The 23,694-nt window shown below is 39.3% G+C and overlaps 1 protein-coding gene across 2 annotated transcripts in view; it reads left to right on the top strand.

The window, feature by feature from the left end:
- Positions 1 to 23,694, top strand: part of CASC4 (cancer susceptibility candidate 4) — a 135,043-nt gene that overhangs the window by 20,228 nt on the left and 91,121 nt on the right. For both annotated transcript variants that reach the window (XM_011941173.1, XM_011941174.1), the window contains 3 exons: positions 12,229 to 12,283; positions 17,483 to 17,585; positions 20,188 to 20,278. In XM_011941173.1, coding sequence (XP_011796563.1) covers positions 12,229 to 12,283; positions 17,483 to 17,585; positions 20,188 to 20,278 — 249 coding nt within the window. The remainder of the gene's footprint in view (positions 1 to 12,228; positions 12,284 to 17,482; positions 17,586 to 20,187; positions 20,279 to 23,694) is intronic.

Consider the following 23,694-nt stretch of genomic DNA (forward strand, 5'->3'; position numbering starts at 1 on the left):
ACTCCTGACCTCAGGTGATCCACCTGCCTCGGTCTCCCAAAGTGCTGGGATTACAGGTGTGAGCCACCATGCCAAGTCATTAACATAGGATTTCAAATCCTTGAAATTTAAAGTTTGTGAACTTCAAATGTGCATGTTCTTGGGAGAATGTAACAAGAAAGAGATTAAAACTGCTGAATAAACTATAATTGTTCTCCAACTTTATCTGGACCTCTAATCTATTACCTCTTCCTTTCTAGCAGCCCTTTGTATTCTTTACTTTTCTCCCTATCCAGCTAAGATTTTGTTTCAATTTAGTTTCTTGCCATTACCCTCTCTTTTACATGCCGATTTCAAGCACAGCTGCAGAAAATCATATAATCAGGTTTGCAGGAATTTATGATCGGCAAACTCAACTGGGTTTTCAGTAACACCTTATGTATTATATTTCTCCAGGCAACACACCCTTTTCAACAACTTTCAGATCTCTGCCCTCCTTAGGCCCATTTTTTTCTCCTTTCTCAAGCTTAGTAGGCGATCTTGTCTCCTGCTTGACCAAGAATTGGACTGATAAAACTTTAACTACCAAATCTGTAGGAATACTTACATCTGTACCCATCTGTCTTTCCTCTTTGTTAAAATAAAATGTTTCATCCGTTCTCCAGGGCCAGTCTCTCTACCTGTTCTCTTGATCCAATGTCTTCCATCTTTTCAAAGACTTTGTAGAATTAGTAATCCAGCCCTCCTCTTACATTCACGCTCTCAGTCTATACTTGCTCCTCAGCATTTAAAAAATAGTTGTCTGGCCTGCCACGGTGGCTCATGCCTATAATCCCAGCACTTTCAGAGGCCAAAGCAGGCAGATCACTTGAGGTCAGGAGTTCGAGACCAGCCTGGCCAACCTGGTGAAATCCCGTCTCTACTAAAAAATACAAAAATGGCTGGGTGTGGTGGCTCACGCCTGTAATCCCAGCACTTTGGGACGCCAAGGTGGGCGGATCACGAGGTCAGGATATTGAGACAATCTTGGCCAACATGGTGAAACCCCGTCTCTACTAAAATACAAAAAATTAGCTGAGCGTGGTGGCATGTTCCTGTAATCCCAGCTACTTGGGAGGCTGAGACAGGAGAATCGCTTGAACCTGGGAGGCGGAGGTTGCGGTGAGCTGAGATCGCACCATTGCACTACAGCCTAGGTGACAGAGCAAGACTCCGTCTCAAAAAACAACAACAACAACAATACAAAAATTAACCTGGTGTGGTGATAGGCACCTGTAATCCCAGCTACTTGGGAGGCTAAGACAGGAGAATTGCTTGAACCCGGGAGGCGGAGGTTGCAGTGAGCTGAGATCGCACCATTGCACTCCAGCCTAGGTGACAGAGCAAGACTCCGTCTCAAAAAACAACAACAACAACAATACAAAAATTAACCTGGTGTGGTGATAGGCACCTGTAATCCCAGCTACTTGGGAGGCTAAGACAGGAGAATCGCTTGAACCCGGGAGGCGGAGGTTGCAGTGAGCCAAGATTGTGCCACTCACTGCACTCCAGCCTGGGCTACAGAGTGAAACTTCATATCAAAAATAAAAAATATTTGTCTTACTTCCCCTTTCCAGGAAAATTTCTTGAAAAGACATTTTATCTCTACATTTTCTGCTTTCATCTGCATTTATTCCTCCTACTCCTGATAATTTCAGCATCTTTTCCCCAGCATTCTATGTTCTTGGCTTCTTATCTCTCAGTTTATTTCTTAGTCTCCTTTGCTGACTTTACCAAAATATTCATTATTAAATGTTATAGTTCATAGTTTTGTGTCTGAAATCTTCTCATTCTACTCTCTTACTAAATAATCATATTCACTCATAAAACTTGTTACACTTTATGTGCTAATGACTCCAAATCTGTATCCTTTTTCCAGACTTCTCTCTTGTTTCTTGCATATTGCTGTATCTTTAGGTCTTACAGTGTCTTTCACTTAGCAGGTGTTCAATAAATGTTTCTTTGTGACTGGCTGACTGACTAAATGAGTAAACTTTATAATAATTCTTTGTGATTCTTCTTAACAGACCAAGATCAAATACTTTGTATCTCCACGTCAAGCATATAGTGCGTACTCAGTAAGTGCTTTATAAATGACTGATTGAATAAATAATGAATAAGCACCACAATAAAATAAAATTTCTTAATAAGGTGAATGAAAAAAAACTTTGTGCTACTCATTATAGCCAGTCAAGACCAAAGACCTTGTTTATTCTCTTTGAAAGTGTAACTGGGGGCCGGGCACCGTGGCTTACGCCTGTAATCCCAGCACTTTGGGAGGCCAAGGTGGGTGGATCACAAGGTCAGGAGATTGAGACCATCCTGGCTAACACGGTGAAACCCCATCTCTACTAAAAATACAAAAAATTAGCCAGGCGTGGTGGCGGGCGTGGTGTAGTCCCAGCTACTCGGGAGGCTCAGGCAGGAGAATGGTGTGAATTCGGGAGGTGGAGGTTGCAGTGAGCCGAGATCGTGCCACTGCACTCCAACCTGGGTGACAGAGTGAGATTCTATCTCAAAAAAAAAAAAAGAAAACAGAAAAAGAAAATGTCACTGGGTAGGCCGGGTGCGGTGGCTCACATCTGTAATCCCAGCACTTTGGGAGGCCAAGACAAGTGGATCACCTGAGGTCAAGAGTTCGAGACCATCCTGGCCAACATGGTGAAACCCCGTCTCTACTAAAAATACAAAAATAAGCCGGGCATGGTGGTGTGCGCCTGTAATCCCAGCTACTCAGGAGGCTGAGGTGGGAGAATTGCTTGAACCTGGGAGGTGGAGGTTGCAGTGAGCCAAGATCACACCATTGCACTCCACTCTGGGCAACAAGAGCGAAACTCCATCTCAAAAGAAAAAAGAAAATATAACTGATAACTGGATATTAATTATACTAAAACTTGGTTTAAGAGGACAGTAATTCATTAGGTAAAAGTTGCAGGTGTGTTTGGAATGTTGACTGCATACTCTGTGTGAACTATGAGTAGCGAGAATAAAAAATGTTAATCACCTACCAGATCTAGTATATACACAGTAGTCACAGACACAGACTCTGGACTGGGTCTGTTTGAGAAAGTATTCAAAACCTGCTGTAGGTATATGACTGAGGGCACAGTTTCCCCATTTGTGAAATGGGGAAACAGAACTGTGCCTACTTCATAGGGAGATTGTGAGGATTAAATGAGATAATGCTTGTAAAACACTTAGCCTAGGACCTGGCACAAAAATAATCATTTAATACTCACTTGTTATTATTAATGCTATTCCATTTTGATCCAGCTGGTATAGGTGTTAACCATACTATAGATGAATAATTGCTAAACCTGGCTGCTTATCAGAATCACTTGAGATTTTTAAAATAAAGATTCCTGGGCCTTCCCCAGACTACTGAATCAGACTGGAAGTAATATATGTATTTTTTAAAGCTCCCCATGTGATTCTGAGCATCAGCCAGGTTTGGCGGTTATGTTACAGAAGATAGACTTGTCTCTAGAAATCATCTGAGTATGAGATATAATCAAGAAAAATATTTCTAGTGTGGAGAAAAAGGAGTCAAGAATGACATCTGTAGAAGCCAATTGTATATAACCTTTGGAATAAATGGTCATAGTTGTGCTGATTGCCAGAGAACAGACTGTAATGAAAGGAAAGCAGGCATAACTGAGCCATTTTCAAGGTCTCCAAATGGAAAGAGAAGCAGAGCAACTGAGCTGTTAAGAGCTGCCAAAATTAATTTAGAGAAGCCACGTAGGATGGGGAAACATGAAAAGAACTTCAGAAGAGAGCTGGTAGAAAAATAAAAATGAAGTTTTTGATATTGCAGGAAGAAAGATTAAGGGAAAGTAAATGAAGTAGCTGGGGATGAACAAGAAGTACTATAGGGAAGTATCAGGAAAAAAGAACTTTTGTTGAGGAAAACAAATAAAGAACATAAAACTCAGGAGAGAGAAGAGGTCTCAGGAAGGACAGTAAACACATTTTAAGAGATTAACAGGGAAAAGGCCAAACAGAGCAAGGATAATTGGCCTATTATAGATGGACTCAAAATCCCAAAGAAACAAGTACTACAAAAAGAGAGGGATAAGGTAAAGCCTAAAGGCAATGACAGTGCTAACAAGGGAAAATAAATGAAGGCGCTCAAAAGAAACCTTGAAGAATAATTAAAATTGTGCAAATATGGATAATGTATAACTTAAGGTAGGAGAGTGTGTAGTACAAAGAGTATGGGACATAAAAGTCTAGGGGATCATTGAGCAAACATTTATTCAGTGTTTATTGTATCAGGAAGTTTATGTGCTGTTACCTGTCTGAAATATATTTAGGAAAAAAATGAAAGTATTCTTGGAGCATTATCAGTTCAACAGAGAATATATGTGGCAAAATGAAGATAATCTCTTTTTCTAGTCATGTAATAGTAAGAACTCAAATTAATTTCTCAATAGCGGGGACGTTTTGGTAGTCATTTAGAAGATAAGCAAATTCCTAATGACCACAAGGAAATTAAAACTGTGAGGAGAGAGCTGGCTGTGGTGGCCTGAGCCTGTTGTCACAGCTACTGAGTTCAAGTCCAGCCTGGGCAACACAGTGAGACTCCATCTCTAAAAAAGTGAAAAAACAGTGAACTATGAGAAGGAATAGTTAGAAGTTAAGCTTTCTTTTGAAGGTGAGGGGATGGTGGTGGAGATATTAAATGAAGGCTCTCAGAGGAAGGGTTAAAGCCAAAGGAGTTAAAGAGCTGGCTGGGTGTGGTGGCTCATGCCTGTAATCCCAGCACTTTGGGAGGCCAAGGCAGGCAAATCACAAGGTCAGGAGTTCGAGACCAGCCTGGCCAACATGGTGAAACCACATCTCTACTAAAAATACAAAAAATTGGCTGGGCGATGTGGCGGGCACCTGTAATCCCAGCTACCCGGGAGGCTGAGGCAGAATCGCTGGAACCCAGGAGGCGGAGGTTGCAGTGAGCCGAGATTGTACTACTGCACTCCAGGCTGGGCGACAGAGTGAGACTCTTTCTCCAAAAAAAAAAAAAAAAAACTGAGCTAAAAGACCAGACTGGGCAACATGGCAAAACCCTAAATTTTGGTCTCTACCAAAAATACAAAAAATTAGCCAGGAGTGGTCATGTGTGCCTGTGGTCCCAGCTACTCAGGAGGCTAAGGTGGGAGGATCACATGAGCTTGGGAAGCAGAGGTTACAATGAACTGAGATTGTGCTACTACACTCTACCCTGGGTGACAGAGTGACCCAGATTGAATGTATATATTCAACCATAGATTGAATTTCCCCACCTCCATTAACATTTTTTTTTAATGTATAAGAATATGAGGGCCGGGCGCGGTGGCTCAAGCCTGTAATCCCAGCACTTTGGGAGGCCGAGACGGGCGGATCACGAGGTCAGGAGATCGAGACCATCCTGGCTAACACTGTGAAACCCCGTCTCTACTAAAAAATACAAAAAACTAGCCGGGCGAGGTGGCGGGCGCCTGTAGTCCCAGCTACTCGGGAGGCTGAGGCAGGAGAATGGCATAAACCCAGGAGGCAGAGCTTGCAGTGAGCTGAGATCCGGCCACTGCACTCCAGCCTGGGCGACAGAGCAAGACTCCGTCTCAAAAAAAAAAAAAAAAAAAGAATATGAAAGACAGTTCAGGGAAGCTGAAGCCACTCACAGCCTAATATTTAAGAAGAGCATACCTCTAGCAATTTCAGAAGCAGATTTAAAGTAGAGTACAGAGAACCTGGCAGAGTATTATAAAAATTCATTTAAAAAAGTGAGAACCCCATCTGTACAAAAGACAAAAAAAATTATCTGGGCGTGGAAGCACATGCCTGTGGTCCCAGCTACTTGGGAGGCTTAGGTGGGAGGATCTTTTGGGCCTGAGAGATCAAGGTTGCAGTGAGCTGTCATCATGCCACTGCACTGTAGCCTGGGCAATAGGGCAAGACCCTGTCTCAAAAAAAGTATTTTTTTAAATAAAAAAACAAATTGTCGGAAATGAATACAAAGGATGATGATGTTCTTTGGAAGGGCAACAAATACAAAAAGAGATTGGGTTCTGCAAATGACGGAAGTGGGAAAGAAAGTAAAACACAGGCTAACTGGAAGTTATTAAGGAACAGTTCTGAGTGAGCAAACTGATCAAATATTGTAGTTGTTGGTGTCAGGTTTTTTTTGTTGTCCCTGTAGCTTTTCCTCAATTATCTCATTCCCATGACCTGGATTACCATTTGAATGTGAATGGCTCTCTAGTCGTCACCGAGCTCCAGATGTCCAACTGCCTACTGAAGATCTCTTCCTGGATATGTCACAGATACCTCAAAATCAATAGGTCCAAATCTGAAAAAATCATTTCCCCACTTCTGTCCCTGACCCCAAGTCTGTTCCTCTTCCTGTGTTTCCCTATTACAAAAAATTGAATTCTTACTCATCTATTCACCCCAATTAGAAATCTAAGCATCATACTTGATGTTTCTTCTTTTACCCCGTATCTAATCAATCCACAAGACTATTTTTTCTTCCCCTTTAATATCTCACATGTATTTACCTCTCTTTTCTGATTCTATTAGTTTAGACCAGAAATTGAAAAGACTTTTTCTGTGAAAGTCCAGATAGTAAGTACTTTAGGCTTTGCAGGCCATATACTCTCGGCCACAACCACGTAACTCAAAAGCAACCATATACGATATGTAAACAAATTAGTGTGGCTGTTTTCCCATAAAACTTTATTTGTAGACACGGAAGTTTAAATTTCATATAATTCATGTATCATAAAATCTTCTTTTGATTTTTCCCCCAGCTATTTAAAACAAACAAACAAAAATGTCACAATCATCCTTAGCTTCCTTCCCTACAAAAACAGGCTTACAGGCCATAGTTTGCCCACCCCTGGCTTAGACCAGCATTCTCACCTATAATATGGCAGTAGTTCTTGGTCTCCCTCCTTCTCATCTTGCCCACTGTGGTCTATTCTTCATGTTGCAGCCAGATTGACTTTTTAAAATTGCAAACTGGGGCTGGGTGTGTGTGGCTCACGCCCGTAATCCCAGCACTTTGGGGGGCTGAGGCGGGTGGATTGCCTGAGGTCAGGAGTTTGAGACCAGCCTAAGCAATATGGTAAAACCCTGTCTCTACTAAAAATACAAAAATTAGCTGCGAGTAGTGGCGTACGCCTATAATCCCAGCTACTCGGGAGGCTGAGGCAGGAGAACCACTTGAACCCGGGAGGTGGAGGTTGCAGTGAGCCAAGATTGGGCCACTGTGCTCCAGCCTGGGCGACAGACCGACACTCTGTCTCAAAAAAAAAAAAAAAAGGCCAGACGCGGTGGCTCACACCTGTAATCCCAGCACTTTGGGGGCCGAGGCAGGCAGATCACGAGGTCAGAAGATCGAGACCATCCTGGCTAACACGGTGAAACCCCGTCTCTACTAAAAATGCAAAAAAAAAAACATTAGCCAGGCATGCTGGCATTCACCTGTAGTCCCAGCTACTTGGGAGGCTGAGGCAGGAGAATGGCGTGAACCTGGGAGGCAGAGCTTGCAGTGAGCCGAGATCATGCCACTGCACTCCAGTCTGGGCACTCCAGTCTCCAGTCTGCACTCAGACAGAGCGAGACTCCATCTCAAAAAAAAAAAAAAAAAAATTGGAAATTGCATTTTACCACCTTGCTTTAAAAGAACTTTAAAGATTGACCATAACTTACAGGATGAATCCATATTTCTTGGAAGACCCTTCATGATTGTGAATCTTGCTTACCTTTCTAGCCATATTTCTTACCAGTTCTCCCTAATTCTCTGTTCCAGCTAGTGGGAATTGTTTATAGTTCCTAGAATGTTAAATGTTTTTCATATCTAAGTTTTGACACATGCCTTGAATGCCTTTCCTCCTTATCTTCTCCCTACTTATACCTGGTTCCTGCAGGACTCATTTCAATCATCATCATCTCCAGAAGCCTTCTCTCACTCCATGAAGGCTGTATTAAATGCTTCTATTAAGTTCTCCCATCATGTTTGTAGAACCGAATGATAGCATTTATTTTACTGTATTATTATGATTGCCTATTTACTTGACTCCCTTCCTAAATAATAAGCTCCTTGAGTGCATAGTGTTTGTCCATTGTTTTATCCTTAGTTTCCATTTTTATTTTTTTGAGATGGAGTCTTGCTCCATTGCCCAGACTGAAGTGCAGTGGCTTGATTATGGCTCATTGCACCCCTGACTTCTGGGCTCAAGTGATCCTCCCACCTCAGCCTCCCGAGTAGCTGGGACTATAGCAATATGCCAACATGCTTGGCTAATCTACTTATTTATTTTTTTAGTAGAGATGAGATCTCACTGTATTTCCAGGCTGGTCTTGAATTCCTGAGTTTAAATGATCCTTCTGCCTCAGCCTCCAAAATGCTGGGATTATAGGCATGAACCACCACGCCTGGCCTCCCAGTTTCCTGTATGATACCCCATAGTAATGTGTGAGTAGGGTTTTTTGGTTTTTTTTTTTATTTTTTTTGTTTTTGAGACAGGGTCTTGCTCTGTCACCTAGGGTAGGAGTGCAGTGGTGCAGTCACAGCTCACTGCAGCCTCAACCTTTAGGGCTCAATCACTCCTCCCACCTCAGCCTCTCAAGTATCTGGGACTATAGATATGCACCACCATGCCCGGCTAAGTTTTTGTATTTTTTGTAGAGAGGGGATTCTGCCATGTTGCCCAGAGTAGTCTCAAACTCCTGGGCTCAAGCGATCCTCCTGCGTTAGCCTCCCAAAGTGCTGGGATTACAAGCGTGAGCTGCTGCCCCTGGCCATTTTTTTTTTCACATTTTAAAAATTGACATGTAATTCATGTGCCATAAAATTTATCCTGTTCAAATGTACAATTTAGTGGGTTTTAGTATATCTAAAATGTTGAGCAACTATCACCATGGTCTAATTCCAGAACGTTTTCATCATTCCCAAAAGAAACCTTATGCTCAATAAAGTGTCACTCCTTATTCCTTCCTGCCCCCAGCCCCTGGCTGCCACTGATGTACTTTCTTTCTCTATGGCTTTACCTATTCCGTGCATTTCATATAAATGGAATCAGATAATATTTGAACTTTTGTGACTGTCTTTTTTCATTTAGCATATGTAATGTTTTCCAAGCTCATCCATATTGTATCATGTACTAGTACTTTATTCCTTTTTTATTACTGAATATCAACATTTTATTTATTTATTTATTTATTTATTTATTTATTTATTTATTTATTGAGATAGGGTCTTGCTTTGTCTCCCAGGCTGGAGTACACTGGTGCAATCCTAGCTCACTGCAGCCTCAACCTCCTGTGCTCAAGTGAGCCTCCTACCTCAGTCACCTAAGTAGCTAGGACTACAGGCATGTTCCACCATGCCTGGCTAATTTCATTTTTTATTTTCTTTAGTTTTTGTAGGTCTTACTATGTTGGCCAGGCTGATCTTGAACTGGCCTCAAGTGATCCTCTTTCTTTGGCCTGTCAAACTACTGGGATTCTAGGCATAAACCACTGTGTCCGGCCTAGCTCTTTATTTTAAACTTAATTCTTCAAAGCACCCAGGACTCTGGGGGAAAAAAGAGGGACCCCCTAGACTCCTTCTCTTGCTTCACCTAGAACATTTCTATTTTCATCTATTTACGGATAAACTTTCATTTTAAATTTGAAAGTCACGGGCTCTCAAATTGAAGAATACACTCTACCTGGGACTGAAAGATACTCCATGGTCTTTTTACTACATCCTTCTTTCCAACTCTTCTTTTCATATGCTCCAGTCATACAGTATGTTAATGGAGTCTTCAGGTATACCTCATGCTTTCTTGCCACTGTATCTTTTCTTATGTCATCTCCTCTATCTGAAATACCCCTTTCCCATCTGTTTAAATTTTTACCTAGCTTTCAATGCCTGATTCAGATATAATCCATTCCATGAAGTTTTCCCTGATCTCTGGATTCTTGTAGTAATTAGTAATTATACTGCTTTAGATGGTGCCTTGTCTAATTCCTTGAGACTGCTCTCATGTTTTCTTAGTTGTTTTGTACTTTCCCATCCAGTGGCTTGACATGGGATGGTGGGGGAATGGGGTTTGGGGGTGACTGTAACAGATTGCATGGGCCAGGCATGGTGGCTCACTCCTGTAATCCCAGCACTTTGGGAGACCAAGGCAAGAGGATTGCTTGAGCCCAGTAGTTCAAGACCAGCCTGGGCAACATAGCAAGACCTCGTCTCTACTAAAAATAAAAAAATTAACCTGGCATGGTGGCAAATGCCTGTAGTCCCAGCTACTCAGGCAGCTGAGGTGGGAGGATCGCTTGAGCCCGGCAGGTAGAGACTTCGGTGAGCTATTTTGCCACTACACTACTGCACTCCAGCCTGGGCTACAGAGTGAGACCATGTCTCAAAAAAAAGAAAGAAAAGAAAGAAAAGAAAAAAAAAAGGATAGCATGAGGGAAATCTTTAGGATAATGAAAGTGTTCTGTATCTTGATTGTGATGGTGGTTATACAATCTACACATATTTTAAAATGACATAGAACTATACATTCATATTGTACCAATGTCAGTTTCCTGGTTTTGATGTTGCACTGTAGTTATATAAGATGTACCCATTGTGAGAAATTATGTGAATTGTGTGGTTATTTGGGAACTCTCTGTGCTATCTTTGCAATTGCCTGTGAATCTGTAATTGATTTTAAAATAAAAAGTTTAGCTGGCCATGGTGGTTCATGCATGTAGTCCCAGCACTTTGAGAGGCCAGCAGGAGAATCACTTGAGCCCAAGAGTTCAAGATCAGCCTGGGCAATATAGCAAGACCCCGTCTCTGCAAAAAAAAAAAGATATTTTAAAAAATTAGCTGGGTGGGCCGGGCGCGGTGGCTCAAGCCTGTAATCCCAGCACTTTGGGAGGCCGAGACGGGCAGATCACGAGGTCAGGAGATCGAGACCATCCTGGCTAACACGGTGAAACACCGTCTCTACTAAAAATACAAAAAACTAGCCGGGCGAGGTGGCGGGCGCTTGTAGTCCCAGCTACTCAGGAGGCTGAGGCAGGAGAATGGCGTAAACCCGGGAGGCGGAGCTTGCATTGAGCTGAGATCCGGCCACTGCACTCCAGCCGGGGCGACAGAGCAAGACTCCGTCTCATAAAAAAAAAAAAAAAAATTAGCTGGGTGTTATGATACATACCTGTAGTCTCAGCTCCTTGAGAGCCTGAGATAGGAGGATAGACTTGGGCCCTGGAGGTCAAGGCTGCAGTGAGCAGTGATTGCATCATTGTACCCCAGCCTGGTTGACAAAGCAAGACTCTGGGAAAAAAAAGTTTAAAAATACATTCTTCAGGCCGACCGTGGTGACTCATGCTTGTAATCCCAGCACTTTGGGAGGCAAAGGCCAGCAGACCACTTGAAGTCAGGAGTTCGAGACCAGCCTGGCCAACATGGTAAAACCCCATCTGTACTAAAAATACAAAAATTAGCTGAATGTGGTGGTGCACACCTGCAGTGCCAGCTGCTTGGGTGGCTAAGGCAGGAGAATCTCTTGAACCTGGGAGACGGAGGTTGCAGTGAGCTGAGATCGTACCACCGCACCACAGCCTGGGTGACAGAATGAGACTCAGTATAAAAAAAAAAATCGTTTTTCCATGGTACTACTGGTTAATGTGAATCTGCCTCTGCCTTCCAAAGTAAAGTTACCTTGGGGTAGGCAAGAGAATCTATTTGTAGTGATATTTTAGTTACATTTTACAATTAGAACAAACTTGTCTAAAGCAATAACTGAGACAGAGTGTTGGTTCCCTGTCTGTGAGGTCCTGGCTTATCCAAAGTCTTATTTTAATTTTTCAGTTGACCGGTAAGCCTTTGAGTCATGCTTTGGTATACTTTTAAGTTCTTAGTATTCTTATGTACTGGCGCCTAGAAGACAGTGACCATAGCTCTGAGTATTAGAAAAAAATCATTGTGTGATATTCAGTTCAAACTTTAAAAACTTAAAGGTGTTGCATTATCAATTGAAATGAATTTTCTTGATTTTCTTGTGCAAATGTAAAGTAAGCATTACAAGATCAGAATTTACTGCTGATTTTTTTTGGAAGGAGATGCAGTACAAATAAATAACCAGAGTATTTCATTTGCATTTATGATCAAGCTCAAAGTGAATATGAACAAAAAAATGAGCAAAACTACATATTTTTTAGTAAAATGAAAACTTAATTTTTTTTCAGGTTAAACTGCAGAGCAACATATCATATCAGATGGCAGACATACATCATTTAAAGGGTAAGAAACTTAATTACAGATTAAAGATAAACAAAGGTCACTAAATGCCTAAAATTGTGAAGAATTAAGAAATAGTAAATTAGCCTAATGAAATACAATTTTCTGAACAAACTCCTCTGATGGTAAAACATTTATCCTTTTGCCTTAAGATATAATAAATTATTTAACAATGCTTTATATATGATAAATCCAAGTTAAAATTTGAGATCTGTATCTTAACCTTGTGCTATAGACAGGGTTATGCAATGAAATGTTTTTAAGAGAATACTCAAAAAAAATTGAGCTGTAGCTTCAGAAGCCTTCAAATTTCCAGGGAAAAGGTGAGAAGTGTTCCCTCTGTACTGTGTCCAGTCTGCTAAATTAATTCATTCAGGTCTAGGGATGCTTTGGATAGAGCCTCCAGGCTTAATGTTTTAGATACCCTGGGAACAGAAAGAAACCTGGAAGATAGATAAATATATAATAAATAAATAATAAATATAAAAATACAGACACATATTTTTACTTGGATGAAATGATAAAGAGGTACTACAGCTTTTACGGGGGGGAAAAAAAAAGCCCTATAATCTGCTTGTGTTACTTCATGCCATCACTGTTGGCCTTTGAAGTTTGGGATTTGAGCAACAATCCTCATCTCCCTCACACCCTTTGGTTATAATACTGTATTTTAAAACTTTGCATGCATTGTCTCTAGGTTTATGTGTGTGGGTAGCATATACTCTCTTGCTTCATACATATCCTTTATTCTATTATCCTTTTGAGCCTCTTTAGATATACTTAGAAAATCTGTTTTTATTGTCCTCTCAAAGTAGCCAACCTTAGCTGGCTTTGTAATGTAGTAAAATTTTTCTCCTTACCTAGCACAATCAATAGGCAGTGTTTTTGTGTGTTGTAACCCTAAAATAAGTTGCTGATTTCCTATTATCCATGATTTAGAACAGCTTTGACTTTCTGTTAGAAATGCTTTCTGGGTGGTCACACTGGTTTTTGTTGCATCTGTGTCCATGTTCTCCTCTTTTTGACTCACCAAAATGTGTTAGGATGACACAGAAGATGCCACAGTGTCAGTGCTGCTTCCAACTTGCAATTTTTACAAATGCTTCCACTTGTCATCAAAGTATACTTCTTACTAAATGTTAAGAAATACTATTAGGGCTTATTAAAGCAGTAACTTAATGCTTATTAACTGCTTGTTAAATAGATCAGTTGAATAAGAAGTCCTGTGGCTTCTGTTAGTATATGTCAACAAAAATGACAACCTATGTTACTGAGTAAAAATCTTTATTGTACTGTATGTGTTGGAGTAGATCTTGAGATATTTTGAAATTGTGTATGATACTCTTCAGCAGAGAAAAAGATCTTGATTTGTATATGTAACTTTTGGTTTTGAAGCTTGGACTCTTAAAATTGAATATAAATAACATGACTTTTGCAACTTGGAATGGTTTCTACTGAAATAAACTTCTTGAAAACTTGCCTTTTATAGGCAAGTTTTCTTTGAAATTAATATCTGCTATAGTAGAAGTAATAGACACTAAGACACTTGAGATGGTTTACATTTTCTTGGAAATAAATGAAAGTTGGTTTTTCTAATCCTTGAGATAATAAATTGACATTCTACTAACAGATTTATTTTGATTAGCTTACCTTGTTTTTATGCCTGTTACTGAAAGAAAGTTTGAAGTCAAAGTTTTCTAGAAGTAATATATATATGTATATGTATATTTTTTTTAAGCTGGCCCCAGGCAACCCATTTCTTACCTATCCCTGATCTTTTGAAGTTAAACTAAGGGAGTACAGCCATGTCTTTCTATAACATAACTGGTGTTGCTTTCAAAGATAGAGCGTCCTGTACAATCAACCTGACTTGTGTTAACTTACTCTAAGAGTTCTGCTATGGTGACCTGAAGCAGCCACGCTAGACATAATATCGCTGGGTTCATATAAAGAAAACACATGCCAATCAGTTAAAAGTAAAATTGTTTTTGTTTTTTTTTTTTAACCTTTATTTTAAGTTCGGGGGTACATGTGCAGGATGTGCAGGTTTGTTACATAGGTAAACATGTGTCACGGGGCTTCATTATACAGATTATTTCATCTCCCAGGTATTAAGCCTAGTATCCATCAGTAATTTTTCCTGATCCTCTTTCTCCTTTGTTTTGCTTTCTGGTCTGCTTACTTTTTGCCTTGCAAATCTCTGTTTTGACCCACTGGAAATCACCAATTACCTCCCTGCTGTATGATCTTTCTCTGTATTCAAACAGGAAAAATCATATTTTATATGGGCTAAAACTCATATTAATGTTTTGTTTTTCTTTGTCAATTGTATTTTAAGTCTTTTATCTTCAATTACAAAGGAAAATTTTATTTCCTGATAGATGAATTTCAAATACCGCCAGTGGGAAGCTTTGTGAAGGGGCAGAGAAGCCATCCGAAATCTTAAAATTATACTAAGCCTCAGGTTCATTCTGAAGCTATTTCAGGTATTTTACAGCATGGCCTGAATCAGAAGGGACTGTATCTGTTTGTTCCCTTTCTCCTGAGGAGAATGAGTCCTAAAGATCACCAGTTGAAGTCTCTTTCTGGTAGTTGTTTAGTTTTGTTTGTTTGTTTTTTAGTTATAGTTTTTAAATTTAGCTTTCAGTTCTAGAAACTATCCAGCCTGAGCACAGGTTTACTGAACTGGCTGGTTCAATCCCTTAGCCACAGGCTTTTTGCTGCTGCTTCCTACTGTGATCTCATTGTCTCTATAGAATCAGCATTCATAGCTGGGGCCCAGGGTTTCTGGTACTTCTGGCCTGCTGTATCTTAGGAGATGGAAGCAGGGATCAGGCAACAAGCTGAAAGGGTTTTTTTTTGGCTACCTGGCCACCACAGATCTATCACTTTTATTTGAGATGGGGGGGGGTAAATCAACCACGTTTACATATGGTGAATTAATGTTATAAAAAGAGAAATTTGGCCAGGCGCGGTAGCTCACGCTTGTAATCCCAGCACTTTGGGAGGCCGAGGCAGGCAGATTATGAGATCAGTAGTTCGAGACCAGCCTGGCCAACACAGTGAAACCCTGTCTCTACTAAAAATACAAAAATTAGCTGGGCGTGGTGGCGGGTGCCTGTAATCCCAGTACTCAGAAGGCTGAGGCAGGAGAATTGCCTGAACCTGGGAGGCGGAGGTTGTAGTGAGCTAAAATTGCGCCACTGCACTCCATTCTGGGCAACAGAGCTAGACTCTGTCTTAAAAGAAAAAAAAAAGAGAAATTTAAAATGTGGCTTGAATATGTAAATACAGTGATTAACTGCAAATATTTTAAGTGAATCATTGATTTTTTCATACTTGATTATTATACAATAGTTATGATGCATATTGTTAAACATGTGTCTCAGCAGATGTTTATGTGACTTAAATTTTTATTCTTCATTATTGCCACAGTTATAATTCCACAATAAAATTTAGAAAGTATAGAAAAAAGTGTATGTTCAAAATTTTACCATTAAACACATTCACTAATAGTACTTTGATATATTTTTATTCTAGTGTATATTCTATTTGATATATATTTTATTCTAGTCTTTTTGTTGCATGAATGCAGTTATAAGTTTATGTTTACATCTGCTGTTTAAAAACATCTGCTTTTTATTTTTATTTTTTATTTATAGTTTTTTTTTTTTTTTTTTTGAGATCATCTTCCTTTATCGCCCAAGCTGGAATGCAGTGGCATGATCTTGGTTCACTGCAACCTCTGCCTCTGGGTTCAAGTGATTCTCCTGCCTCAGCTTCCTAAGTAGCTGAGATTACAGGCATGTGCTACCACACCTGGCTAATTTTTGTATTTTTAGTAGAGACGGGGTTTCCACTTGTTGGCAAGGCTGGTCTCGAACTCCTGGCCTCATGTGATCCACCCTTTTTACTCAGGAAAGTGGCTGTATATATATCGCCCAAGTGTTTTTGGAGTGCTTTTAGAGTAATAAGACTAATTCTATAATCCTTCTGTAAGAAATAGATGTTATAGTGTTGGTACCTTATAGCTAGATGTTATATTTTAATCTTAATAAACTGTTGCCTATACAGTATAGGCCCCTGTTTTCATTTCTAAAAATTATCTTAATACTACTTTTGCTTAACTGCTAAGGCTGTTAGCTGTTTTTAAAATCACCTATCTATGTAATTAACATTTACTCTTTTCCGCCTGCATTTCTTTTGTCTGTAGACTTTAGCTTATGAGGGAATGAAATCTAGAACATGTGTGGCTGGTGATTGTGGATTAAACATTTACAAACAAGTGTTTGGCCAGGTTATAATTTGCTATCTAGTTTGGAATTTCATGTTATTCATTTCCACTAAAACATTTCAGTCTCAGTCCAGAAATTATGAGCTTTGAAAATGGAATTTTGGGATATGTAGAGCTACCATCCATAGCCGAACTAGAAATGTATCTAAAATGATTGGCACCTAAGTTGGTAGTCAAATGTGATTTAAAATGAGAAAGAAAATTTAAAATTTGTACCCATAGTAAATGTATCTAAAAAGTATGATTTTTTTTCCTGCTGTAATAAAGCAGATAGGTTTGAAGAGAGAGGTAGTTTTTGTATTGTCTCCACAGCTTAGCATGTGTCTACACAAAGTGTAACAATGTGTAATTTAAAGAATATTTTGGGTTGATGTGAAATCCACTGAAGCTGTTTTGTTTTAAAAATATATGTTATTGGTCAGGCGTGGTGGCTTATGCCTGTAATCCCAGCACTTTGGGAGGCTGAGGTGGCCGGATTGCTTGAGCCCACAAGTTCAAGACCAGTCTGGGCAACATAGCTAACCCATCTCTACTAAAAATACAAAAATTAGCCGGATGTTGTGTTGCACACCTGTAGTCTCAGCTGCCTGGGAGGCTGAGGTGAGAGGATCACTTGAGCTCAGGAGGTGGAGGTTGCAGTGAGCCAAGTTGCGCACCACTGCACTCTAACCTGAGCGACAAAGCAAGACCCTATCTTAAATAAATAAATAAATGAATAAATTTTATTGACCATGAATGTGTTACAAAAGGCTGTTAAATGTGGTATTAGTTATATAATTTAATATCCTGGGAGTATTACTAAAAAAACTGAGAATTATGTATAATTAAGAAAACATCCCATAGCTTCTGAATAGGAGGCATTACAATGAGTGAACTTGATTCCTTTGGTTCTTACCTTGGGTGGATAGAGCAACTTGCCGAGCTTCGTCAGGAGTTTCTTCGACAAGAAGACCAGCTTCAGGACTACAGGAAGAACAATACTTACCTTGTGAAGAGGTTAGAATATGAAAGGTAAGATGTTACATACAACATATGTTTATGAATCTAAAATATTTGTCCAACTTTTGGACTCAGTTCATTTCTTCCTCTCGGACTTTTGTTTTCCTTTTTTCTCTTCTTTCATTTTGTTAAGTCTTTTAAATTCCTTTTCTTTTATCTTTCTTTAGCTTTTTGAAATCCAGACTCTTATTTTGATAAATTAAACAGCATGAAGTATCTCTTAGAGGGCATGCTGAGTTTATGTATGTTGTAAAATTCATTGTGAGACAGAAAATCTTACAAGCTCTGAGTTTTATCAGATGTGGCAAAGATGGAAAGGAGATTTGTGATTCTTTTTGATGAGCATCCAGAAGATGAAACCAGCACTGGGAGATGTTCCCAGAAGAGCTGAGGGCCTGAGTGCTAGCTGCTCTTCTTGTTCTGCATGTCAACCCTCTTGCTGATACCTCTAGACTTGGTGATGAGGTTGGGGAACCTCTTACAGGCCTTTCTAGCAATCATTCCTTAAAACTTTTATTATATTTGTAATCAATTTTATGGTAAAAGATATTTTTTAGATTTGTACACCAAAAGTTAGAAAGATTTGCCATATTTTAAAGCATTTTTTGTCCATTTCTGACTTCTTACTCTTGTTGGTTATCAGTTATCATTATACATTTACTTAAATATATGTATTTTAACATAACAGTATTCAGTATTTTTCTGCATGTCTATAGGATTAAAGATTTAACATATGTAGAGGTAATATATTATTCTAGCATATTAATGTACCAAAACTTCTTTAGTCTTTTCCAATTGTGGGACCACAGTAGGAGTTTTCCTTTTCTCACTTTAAGACTATCACAGGCTAGGTTATGGTGGTTCACACCTGTAATCCTAACACTTTGGGAGACTGAGACTGGAGAATCATCTGAGCCCAGGAGTTAAAGACCAGCCTAGGCAGCATAATGAGACCACTGTCTCTACAAAAAATTTTTAAAAATTAGCTGGGTATAGTGGCGTATGCCTGTAGTCCTAGCTGCTTAGGAGGCTGAGGTGGGAGGATCGCTTGAGTCCAGGAGATTGAGGCTGCAGTGAGCCATGATGATGCCACTGTACTCTAGCCTGGGCAACAGGGTGAGAACTTGTCTCTTCAAAAAAAAAAAAAAAAGACTATCACAGCTATAAAATTTTCTGTGCAAAAAAGATTTCCCAAAACTAGCCGGGTATGCTGGCATACACCTGTGGTCCCAGCTACTCAGGAGGCTGAAGTGGGAGGATCGCTTGAGCCTGGGAAGTTGAGGCTGCAGTGAGCCATTATCATGCCTGCACTCCAGTCTGGGCAACAGAATGAAAGCTTGTCTCAAAAATAAATAAATAAATAAATAAATAAATAAAGATTTCCCCTCCCCTTATGTTATTTCAGTAGTATATTTTCTCAAATGTAGAATTCCTCAAAAAGAATGCTTTACCAATTTTGTTGCTTTTACCGCACAGATGAAAGATTGCTTTCTGAAATGATTGTACTCATTTATAATGTAGATATTTCCCCATAGCCCTGCCAACTTTGGTTTTAATTCTAATTTAATTTTGTTAGTATAGGAATAAGATACTACATATATACATATAGGAAGTTGGTGGGTTTTTTTGGTTTTTGTTTTGTCTTTTTCTTTTTTTGAGACTGAGTCTGTCTCTGACTCCCAGGCTGGAGTGCAGTGGCACAATCTCAGCTCACTGCAACCTCCACCTCCTGGGTTTAAGCAATTCTCATGCCTCAACCTCCTGAGTAGCTCGGACCACAGGCATGTACCACCATACCTGGCTAAATTTTTTGTGTCTTTAGTAGAGACAAGGTTTCATTGTGTTGGCCAGACTGATCTTGAACTCCTGGCCTCCAGTGATCTGCCTGCCTTGGCCTCCCAAAGTGCTGGGATTGCATGTGTGAGCCACCGCGCCTAGACACATATAGGAAGTTTAATTTGCATTTTATAATGGTGAAAGTTAACATTTTTCTATATATTTGTCAACTGTTTCTTTTTGCATGATTGGTCTATGTGTGTCCTTTGGCTACTTGGCTAGCAGAAAGTCACCATCTTTATGTTTTGCTTCTGTTCACTTTCTCTTGATGGCACCAGTCTATCTTCTTTATTAGTTTCTCCTGTTCCTAGTATTCTATGGTTTAGCCTTTTATTACAATTTTTAAAGTACTAACTATTGGATGAATCTTCTGCTACCACTCCTTATCAATTCTCATAATTCTAGCTTTCCTCATCTGTTACTATAAATTAGTCTCGCAGTTTTCTCTTCTACAGTATTTTTGTCTTCTGTGATTGAAGTTGGTTCTGATAGTTTTTTTATAGATGCAATTTATGGAAATAATAGGAAAAGAATTGTTTTTATCTTTGTAATTTCTGTTTTGTCAATTAGCTTTATCAGTATTACCTCTCTCCTATTACAAGTTTAAGTATTTTAAAAGTTTGGATTGTGAGCTATTTGTATGCTCTTTGTTTTTTCCAGCCCACTCTCCCCTGCTAACTGAATGTTTTATCTTTCTTAATGTATGTGTCAACTACTGGACAACTTTGAGAATCCAATCCAAGGTAATATAATCTAAAAGAATGACTTTGTAATTTAGTTTTCAGTGTGGACAGCAGATCAAGGAATTGAGAGCACAGCATGAAGAAAATATTAAAAAGTTAGCAGACCAGTTTTTACAGGAACAAAAGGTAAATTTAAAAAATATACTTAAATCCAAACATATTTTTGTTATAAATCATGATAATTTAGAAATTAAAATTGTAATTTTGTCACAAAACATTATAGTTTAAGTTTTCCAGCCAGCCTAATTCCAAAAGTGATTTACAATGACTTTATTTTGAGTAAATTAAACATTTGCAAAAATATAATCTTAATTCTTAAAACTGGTCAGGCGTGGTGGTTCACGCCTGTAATCCCAGCACTTTGGGAGGCTGAAGTGGGTGGATCACTCGAGGTTAGGAGGTCAAGATCAGCCTAGCCAACATGAGGAAACCCCATCTCTACTAAAAATACAAAATATAGCCAGGTCTGGTGGTGCATGCCTGTAATCTCAGCTACTCAGGAGGCTGAGGCAGGAGAACTGCTTGAGCCCAGGAGACGGAGGTTACAATGAACCAAGATCATACCACTGCACTCCACGGAGGTTACAGTGAGCCAAGATCGCACCACTGCACTCCAACCTGGGCGACAGAGTGAGACTCTGTCTCAAAAAAAAAAAAAAATTAAATTAATTTTGAACCAAAATATCCATCTTTTTTAAAAAATAATTTTTGTTGTTAATATATTTCTCAGATTGTAAAGTGGGCAACTTTTTTACTGAAAATCAACTACTTCCTTTTTTATGCATTTGAGAAATAGAATAAAAAGAAACACTTTTTCCTTTATTATCAATCTCTGTTTTTCTGACACCCTTTCCTTAAGCACAGAAATGAGACACTAGCCACTATAACCAATTTGATTCATACTTTTGGTGGGGGGGCAAATTCTTTTATTAATTCATTTTAAGTTAATATGTATTATGAAGATTTTTTTAGCAATAGAAGAAATTGTCTGAAGATTACTAGTTATTAAGGACATGATTCATTTTTTTATACCCTGTAATCTTACCTGACTAGGCACGATTTGTCTGAACTCTTGTGATTTATTTATTTATTTATCTATTTTTTGAGACGGAGTCTCGCTCTGTCGCCCGGGCTGGAGTGCAGTGGCCGGATCTCAGCTCACTGCAAGCTCTGCCTCCTGGGTTCACGCCATTCTCCCGCCTCAGCCTCCAGAGTGGCTGGGACTACAGGCGCCCGCCACCTCGCCCGGCTAGTTTTTTTGTATTTTTTTAGTAGAGACGGGGTTTCACAGTGTTAGCCAGGATGGTCTCGATCTCCTGACCTCGTGATCCGCCCGTCTCGGCCTCCCAAAGTGCTGGGATTACAGGCTTGAGCCACCGCGCCCGGCCTGAACTCTTGTGATTTAAAGGAAAGAAAGATTTAATAGTGAAAAGTATTTGTTTTGCTCTTTGGTAGCATCTCAACTAAAAGACTAGAAGTTAAGGATATCAGGTTTTCATTCTTAGCTTTTTCACAATTTTATAGTAGGATATAGAGGGTGTCATTTCTTTCTCTATTTCATTTTTTGAATCTACAAAGTGGAACAGCTGCTACTTATCTGCAGTCTACTTTGAAGAGGTATAAGGATGGATTGGTGAAAGAAGGCAGGCCTGAGTGAGCTACCATAGATGCGGCATTGAGGGCAATCAAAAGGTATTATTGAGACACTGGAGGGTTAAAATAACATAATGGAACACAAAAGGAAGGGGAAGAGAGGTTTGCTATTGCAATTGTGTCATTATAAGCGTAGTATATAAATAATGGGATAAGTTTGCTCTCTTCTATTCTCTTAAGGAAGACAGATGAGAGCTTTCCCTTTTTTTCCAAGCCAGTGTAATTCTCTTTCTGTTCTTCTATACTAGCCTATTTTTATGTTATTAATTAACTAATGCCTCTCCAATTATTCCTTGCCATTATCCTACCCTAATGGAAGAAGGCGTGGCGCAATTGAGGTGCCCAGATAACTTCTCCTTTCTGGGCAGCACATCAGCCCTTACTCTCTAGATTAGCTACCTAATTCTACTCCCCACCCTTCATTTGCTGTTCTTTAACTACTATAGCAAGTTGGTTCTGTACAATTTGAGTTTTCATAGAGACAAATCCAATGTTAGCTATATGAAATAAGCATAAATTGTATTCAGGGCTTTATCTTTTTGATTGTTTATTAATTTTAAAATTAATTAACCAGCCACATGTCTATCGCAGAAATGACTGGAAAAGGAGACAGCAAACTATAGCCCACAGGCTGAATTCAGCTCGCTGCCTGTTTTTGTACTGTTTAGAGGCCAAAAGTGGTTTTCACATTTTCAAATGATGAAAAAAATTAAGAAAATTATCTTAGTACATTGGAAAATTATAGAAATATTTATTTTGGTGTTCATACATAAAATTTTATTGAGACACAACCATGCGTTCATGCTATAGGGACAGAGAAACTCTCATAGCCCAGAGAAGACTAAGGAGACCTGAGGACTTAAATGTAGTATAGTAGCTGAGGGCGGTGGCTCATACCTGTAATCCCACCACTTTGGGAGACCAAGGTGGGTGGATCACGAGGTCAGGAGTTTGAGACCAGCCGGCCAACGTGGTGAAACCTCGTCTCTACTAAAAATACAAAAAGTTAGCCGGGTATGGTGGCTGGTGCCTGTAATCCCAGCTACTCAGGAGGCTGAGGCAGGAGAATCCCTTGAACTGGGGAGGCAGAGGTTGCAGTGAGCCAATACTGCACCACTGTACTCCAGCCTGGCGACAGTACGAGACTCCATCTCAAAAATTAAAAAATTAAAATAAATGCAGTGTAGTATCCTGAATTGGATCCTGAAACAGAAAATGAACTTAGTGGAAAAACTGGTGAAATCTAAGTCTGGAGTTTAGGTACTAATAATATACTGATTTTTTTTTAGTTTTGCAAATGTATCATGGTAATTATGGATGGTACATTAATAGGATGTTAACATTAGGGGAAACTGGGTAAGGGGTGATTATTTTTCTGTAAATCTAAAATTATTTCAGAATAAGAAGTTTATTTTAAAAACAATCAGTAGGTCCCCTAACCAAATCACAAACATTGCATCTAGAAAAGCATCTTATTTTATTAATATTAATATTGTCCATTCATAGAAAGGTACTGTCAATAATGCATTAAAGAGACAACATCTTTGTTAACTGCTTTCAATGGAAAAGTATTTTTGAACAGTAGCTTGACTTTTAATTTTGTTCAATATTTGTCTTATCCACATCTGCAAAAGAGTGAAGAGTACTATAGCAATAGCCTTATGAGATAGCGTTTTAGTGAAGATGCACAGAGATGCAAGCTGGCTGCTCAAGTTGTGCCTCATGGATTTTCTCACCCTTGGTGTTTATATTAGACATGTTCAAAAATTTCAGTTTATCATTTTATTCATCAATGATTAAGCTATCAGAATTGATTATAGCTTACCAACTTACAGGAAATGTGAGATTTGGAGTCAGAAAGACTGTGGTTAGAATTCCTTCTTCACAGC

Source organism: Colobus angolensis, unplaced genomic scaffold, assembly GCF_000951035.1.
Source record: "Colobus angolensis palliatus isolate OR3802 unplaced genomic scaffold, Cang.pa_1.0 Scaffold199, whole genome shotgun sequence".
Taxonomy (NCBI): Eukaryota; Metazoa; Chordata; class Mammalia; order Primates; family Cercopithecidae; genus Colobus; species Colobus angolensis.